Below are 7,355 nucleotides of genomic sequence, written 5' to 3'. Positions count from 1 at the left end.
ATCATGTCATGTTTAAAAGGCCCTAAAGGGTGCATCGTGGCGCTATTTTGAGCACAGAAGAGCAACCTCCCCGAAGGCCCACACCTCTGTACACGTCAGTACTGACATCCAGGAAGAGCAAAGCAATTAGAAGTACCTAAAGGGATACCCCAGGCTAGTGAGGAATGTTTCCAGCCCAAGGATTACCCAATAGCTTTGCTTTGGTGTCCTAAGAGGTAAATTCAACACAAATTCTGATTCCTCACCATTTTCTTCCACTTCATCCTACAATTCAAATCCCTACAATTTAAGTGGCAGCTTTCTTTCCTTTTTTTTTTAAATGCCATAAAGAATACATACAGAGGTCCAATATGCAAGTTGAGGAAACCGTACAAAATTCATACAAACACTGAAGAATATCTAGACCCAGGAGCAAGCGGAATGCATGATTGGTAGGTGGGCAGCTGAGTACCCTCTGTCCAGCCATCTCCTGCAGTCTTGCCTGGCTGCTGGCTTCGAAACTCCTTAAGGAAAAAGCCTGAGATGTCAATCATATGGTCTCGCCGTTTTCGGGCTGGTACTGAACGCCAAACAACACGATGCGTAATCTGAGATAACCGACAACGTGACACCTTACTTTTCATGGTAAAATTTATAAAACAGCCGGAGTTCTGGGAAGGTGAACAACTTCCTACCTATACACCAATTTGACAAAGAGGCCACTGAAAGCAGGCAAGAACCACCAGTCTCCCGCCGAGCCACGCCCACACGGGGGTGGGGCTTAGACTGCGCATGCCTGCTGGATCCAACACCTTCCACTCCAATTCCAAGCCCAAAGGAAAACCCTGTCTTGAACGGCTCTCCAAAGGCCCCTCCGAGCTGCAGTTTGACCCAGGTTCCTTGGTTCCGACGGCCTCCCTACGCACACGCAGCCATGTCTTCCAGCAAACCCGTGGCGCTGGTGACCGGTGCGAACAAAGGAATCGGATTCGCGATCACTCGTGACCTGTGTCGGAAGTTCTCCGGGGACGTGGTGCTCACGGCACGGGACGAGGCGCGGGGCCGCACCGCAGTGCAGAAGCTGCAGGCGGAGGGCCTGAGCCCACGCTTCCACCAGCTGGACATCGACAGCACTCAGAGCATCTGCGCGCTGCGCGACTTTCTGCTCAAGGAGTACGGAGGACTGGACGTGCTGGTCAACAACGCGGGCATCGCCTTCAAGGGTGAGCCATGCCATGGGGCTTCCGCAGAGCTGGGTGCCAGGGTGGGCTGTGTCTCTCTGGGAGCAACACTAGGTAGGAGCAGGAACACTATATGTGGGACTCTGAAACAGATCCCCTGGGAGAAACAGGACCAGGTTGCAGGGGCTGCAGGAATACAGGAAAGCAAAGCCTCAATGGTCGCCATCATTTCTAAGTTCCCCTCACCCAGTTGTTGAGTGATTGGGCTTGGCTTGAGTGGAAGTTTATCTGACATTGACATAAACAGGAGATTGAGAGGCAGAAAGAGGCGAGGGGAAAGGTGTTACGTTAAGATCCTGATATACACCCTTCACCCAGCCTACCCCAATATTGGTATCTTCCAAAAACAATAGAACAATGTCACATGACAGTGAGAAAGAGCTGTAACTAAACTCTGAACTTACTTGGAAGTGGATCTTTAATGATCTGCGTTAGGTCTTTACAGTTCAACTCAGCTAACTCAGTCCTCTTTTCCCCCTGAAAGTTGCTGACCCCACCCCCTTCCACATTCAAGCAGAGGTGACAATGAAAACCAACTTCTTTGGTACACAAGATGTCTGCAAGGAGCTCCTCCCTCTAATAAAACCCCAAGGTGAGTCTGGCAGGAGATTTCCAGGTCTGCCTCCTCTCCTCTCTGCACTGCCTCTCTGCCACTTGAAGGCCTGGCTCTGCTCTTTCAGCTCAATCCTTTTGTGGCCATTGACTCTCTCTGCATATCCAACTCTTCTTTAACCTTCAGATATGTTTCCAGAATCCATTTCTTCCACATCCTCACCCAGTAGGGGATTTGGGGATTCTAATAATCTATAAAACATTTTGCACACATACTGACATCCCACTGGTCACAATACCCTGTCCCCACAAGTCCTCAGATTGTGCCCAAGTTCCTCCCTCAGCTCTGCTCCACCCAGGTCTCAGCTGTCAAGATGCACTCCTGCAAACCCTCTGAGGAGGCCTCCTTTCTGGAGCAGGCTCCTCTCCTGGGCTTCTGTGCCTCTCCACAGAACTCCTCCCCTCCCCAAAATCCCTCAGGAAGGAGATCAGGCCTTTAGCATGGCTCACAGGACTCTGTAATCTGACCCTCCCTTCCTCCCGGCTCAGGTTAGCTCCCCACCAACATGCTTCACCAACACAAACTATCACATCACGTCTCCTGTGAACTGCTCTAATACCCCAAGTCTTTGAATAACACATTACGTACGGCTGATTAAACACACACCAGTAAGGACAAGGAGCAGCTTTGGAAATGTGAGTCTCTGGTATAGAGTTGACTAAGTCTGACTCTCTCAGAACTCCAGTTGTCTCTCCCGTCTGCCCTCTGCACCAGACCTCATAGCCATCTGGCTTCTCTACTTACCCAACTCTCAAAGGCAAGGAGGCAGGTTCTGTGCTACTTGAGTGCTGTTGTGTGCAGCCCTGTCTCAAAGGAAATGTTTGAGATCTAATGTCTCAACAAATGTCAAGTGCTGCTCTTAGATATGCATCTCTACCTGGTGGTGTGTTTCCAGGCAGAGTGGTGAATGTATCGAGCATGTTGAGTCTCAGGGCCCTGAAGAACTGCAGCCCAGAGCTACAGCAGAAGTTTCGAAGCGACACCATCACAGAGGAGGAGCTGGCGGGGCTCATGAACAAGTTTGTGGAGGACACAAAGAAAGGAGTCCATGCGAAAGAAGGCTGGCCTAATAGTGCATATGGTGTCACCAAGATTGGGGTGACAGTCCTGTCCAGAATCCAGGCCAGGAAGCTCAGCGAGGAGAGGAGAGGGGACAAGATCCTCTTGAACGCCTGCTGCCCTGGGTGGGTCAGAACCGACATGGCAGGACCAAAAGCCACCAAAAGCCCAGAAGAAGGAGCAGAGACCCCCGTGTACTTGGCCCTTTTGCCTCCGGGTGCAGAGGGGCCTCACGGGCAGTTTGTTCAAGATAAAAAAGTGGAACAATGGTGACCTCAGATCTCACCTCTTACCCCCTTGTATTCTGATTGGTGAAGGCCAAGGACATCTATAATATAGTAACACTTCTGAAAATAAATGTAACTAATTCTTTAAGCACACTGACTTCTGCAAAATTTTTTAAGTTGTCCTTGATTGTGTACATTGAGTGTCTGAGTGTACGATGGAAGGGTGCCACATCCACCGGGTGCTCTTGGGTGCCAGAAGAGGATGCCAGGGCCTGGGGATAGGGGAGGCTGTAAGCCTGCTCCTGGGTGCTGCAATGGAAGCCTGTCCTCTCCAAGAGCAGCAAGTGCTCTTCCCTGCCGAGCCATGTCTGCAGTTCTCATTTCTACAGAGGCCTTTCAGGCTGAACTGGCTTCACCTGGGGGTTTAATTAAAGCAAAACTCAGGCCAAGGGAAGGCAGGGGATGACTGCGGTCAGTGAACATCTAAGGAGCCAGGTCAGATGGGAGGTGCTTGTGGAGCCTGCACTCTGTGCTGTCAGTTCGGGGCTGTCCCTAATAGACACTGCTTGTGGAAAGCCCGAGTCATGACACTGCAGACACAAAACAAAGCACTGAATTCACCTCAGGAAATTATACCCAATGGCCTGGACTTAGTCGTTTCAAGCAGGCATCAGGAAGCCAGATGTGATTCCTCCATTCAAATTGGGTCTTTCTCTCTCTCTCTCTTTCTTTCTTTTCTTTCTTTACTTGTTTTTCTTTTTCTGTTTTTGTTTCATCTTTTTTTTTTATTTTTGGGTTTTGGTTTATTTGTTTGTTTCTTGAGGCAGGGTTTCCCTGTGTAGCCCTCGCTGTCCTAGAACTCACTCTGTAGACCATGCTGACATCGAACTCAGAAATCCACCTACCTCTGCTTCCCAAGTGCTGGGATTAAAGGTGTGCGCTACCACTGCCTGGCCAAAATTGATCTTTCTTGGAGTTCCAGGTTGTGGTGTCATGATAGTTGCTATAAAAGTCAAAGCTTTCATCTTCAAGAGAAGAAGATATAATTTATTCTGAAGCCATTTAGAGAGGCCATGGTGCAAGAATACAGAATTAAGTTACCCCAACCCCATGTTCCAACTCAGAAGCACTTTTAAGAAGGGTTTATAGTTTTACAGAACGAAGAACGTCATGAATGAAGGCAACTTTGAAATCCATCGATGGGCCCTGCAGAGGCAGGTGCAGTGAGATGGAGCTGTTCTGTAGGCCCAAGATGCTCCTCAGGACAGTCTTAGCTCCTGGGTAGCTGGAAGCTAGCGGTCGCCAAGGCAGTAGCCTCTAAGAGGTTTTTATTCATCACTTCAGAGTTTGGCAAGGAGCGGTTGTTCCAAAACCTAAACCTAGTCCAAGATAAAGTAATTAACCTCTGAACCTACACAATTCCGGTCTCTCCACAGCAACCCGTCCTCAGTCTCTTCAGGCACAGAGCTCCTTCCAGGAGTCTGGTTCACAGCCAGACACAGCTTCTTTTCAACAATTTTTGTTCACAACGAAAAGTCACTCAAGGATTGAAAAGTGAGTGGGCACAGACAGGAGCAAACACACAGTGTGGGGTTCTTCTTTTGTGTGATGTGTATGTGTGCCGTCATGTGCATATACACATGTATGTGTTTTTTGATGTTCATATACATGATGTATATATGTGTTTACATGTGCACATATGTAGGAAGCTGCTAAGCCCCGCGCCTATTTAGAAAGCTGCTGCTTCTTGCCCCTTCCGCATAGAGACAGCTTACCAGCAGTTCCCACGGGCTTAACCTGATTTGATCTTGGGACAGCATAAAAAGGGTCAGTGGGCACTCCCCGGAAGAAGAAGAAGCTTTGTTTAAGGTTCCCGAATAAACTGCTTGGAGGAAGAAACTCCCTGGTGTCGCGTTATCGCTTGCTGGACAAGGGGCAGGTCGCAACACACATACATGATCTATATGATTTCATGGGCACATACATGATCTGTGAGGTTTCATATGAGCACACATAATTTGTATTTGTGCTTTCATGTACACATACATGATAGCCTCGGGGGTCGTTTCTCAGGCTCTGGATCCTGCTCTGATCAATTTTGGGGTTTCATTTTGTTTCAAAGATACATTACTTCCTAGATTAAGTGGCCAACCAGCTCCAGGGCTCTGCGGTCTCTGCCTCCTTGGTGTGGGGGTTAAAGCCTGTGCCATAGGTCCTGGGCTCTGACTCAAGTTTGTAAGGCAAGCACTTCACTGACAGACCTCGCTCACTCCTCAGCCTTCAGGATGCCTTCTAGACTACTTTTACTTTTTCACTTTTAAATCTACTGAAAGCTTTCTAACCATGGAAGAGGCTAAGGGGCACCTACTAATTTTTTGTTCACCTTTTTATCTATTGAAAGATTTCCAACCATGGCAAAAGGCTAGGATACTGCCCGGCCACAGAGTGTAACCAGCATGCCAGAGGCTCTGGGTTTGGGTCCCTAGAACAAAGAGGGGCAGGAGGAAATTCTCTGCTTTACCTACATAATGCATGAGCTGAACCAGGATGGCCAACTGTCACTGTGCCTGCCACCTTGACTATCCTGTCAGGCAGATAACAACAAGACACATGTCCTCATTTAGGTGTACAAACCTTGACATGTATGTGAACATCCATGTTATATGCTGTCACCCCACACTGCCATTGGGGATGACAGAATCCTCAAAAATGAAGAAAACACATGTTCACTATCTATCACAAGGGAGCTTGCAAAATGTGGGCCTGCAATGACCCTGCTGTGTCAGGAATCCTGCATATTGCTCAAGGTTTCTGACATAATCTCGCTGTGGACCAGTGATTTCCAGGCTGGGAGAGGAATAATCACCCCTGAACAGAAAGCAAGGCTTATCATAGGAGTTCTCCGCACGAGTTTCCTCTTTCAACAGGCTGTTCATTTCCTCTTAGTTATTTTGTATTTTTGTAAACAGACACCAGAACATCAAGATCAAACATCACAGCCATGGAGTTCCAAGTGACAGTCTGAAAATGTGTGCTCCAATCCAGAGATCTGTTCCTCAATACCTCAATAATCGCTAGCATTGCAAAGGGTTTAAAGAAATGCACTCCAAGTGGAAGTCCTTGATTAACCATGGCATCTGGGAGTCCGATTACTCAATATTCCTTAAGGTCTGTTTCTTAGGCAGAAGGGAAAGGTACACAGTGCTGAAATGAGAGTTTTAGAAAGGGTAAAATTGTGACTGTCACAGATACAAGATTAAGCTTCTATTAAACACATGGATGATTATTTGTATGATAAGAGGGATCCAGACAGATGTGGAAGTGGGTCCAAAAATAAAGATTAAAGGTTCAAGTTGACATGGACTAAAGGCACACTGAGGTAAAGTATGAACAGGATCAAAACCCATTGCGTCCACACAGAGCAGAGGAAGTCCCTTAAATCCCTAGAAATCAGGACAGCATTTACGTGTCTGTCAGGCCTTACAATTCATAAGCAGTTGCAAACACTGTGAATAGGGCCAAAGTGCAGTGCTGAAATCTTCCTGGAAAACAGTTATCACTCTTGGGTGAGCTTGAAAAGAAACTACCATGCCCAACTGCCCAACATAGACCAGGAGGAGGAACTCATGAAAGCAAGCGGGTATGGGGGGAGGACAGAGACAATTACAGTCTCAATTGGCCTGTTCTCCATTGCTAACTATGTGAAGTTACTTCCTCAGATTCCCTAAAGTAATTCCTCTGATGACTTCAACCTTCTTCTGAACTTTGTAGGCATATATATGCAAACACACGCATGCATACATGCAAACACACACATACATACACACAAACACATGTATGCATGCAAGCCAAACCTTCAGCTGGAGAGATGACGCAGTGGCTATGAGCACACACACATGTTCGCATGCACGCATGCACGCACGCCAAGCCCTCAGCTGGAGAGATGACGCAGTGGCTATGAGCACACACACATGTACGCACGCACGCATGCACGCAGGCCAAGCCCTCAGCTGGAGAGATGACGCAGTGGCTATGAGCACACACACATGTTCGCACGCACGCATGCACGCACGCCAAGCCCTCAGCTGGAGAGATGACGCAGTGGCTATGAGCACACACACATGTTCGCACGCACGCATGCACGCACGCCAAGCCCTCAGCTGGAGAGATGATGCAGTGGCTATGAGTACTGACTGCTCTTCTCCTCTAGAGGAGCCACGTTTCATTTTTCCGCAC

The 7,355-nt window shown here is 48.1% G+C and overlaps 1 protein-coding gene across 1 annotated transcript; it reads left to right on the top strand.

The window, feature by feature from the left end:
- Positions 1 to 913: 913 nt before the first annotated feature.
- Positions 914 to 3,267, top strand: LOC127665518 (carbonyl reductase [NADPH] 1). The gene is made up of 3 exons (XM_052157919.1): positions 914 to 1,202; positions 1,705 to 1,812; positions 2,729 to 3,267. Exons 1-3 carry the CDS (start codon positions 914 to 916, stop codon positions 3,163 to 3,165), a joined length of 834 nt encoding a protein of 277 aa, XP_052013879.1. The 3' UTR covers positions 3,166 to 3,267.
- The last annotated feature ends 4,088 nt before the right edge of the window (positions 3,268 to 7,355 follow it).

Source organism: Apodemus sylvaticus, chromosome 15 (genome assembly GCF_947179515.1).
Source record: "Apodemus sylvaticus chromosome 15, mApoSyl1.1, whole genome shotgun sequence".
Taxonomy (NCBI): domain Eukaryota; kingdom Metazoa; phylum Chordata; class Mammalia; order Rodentia; family Muridae; genus Apodemus; species Apodemus sylvaticus.
This window is presented reverse-complemented; position numbering and strand designations above follow the sequence as displayed.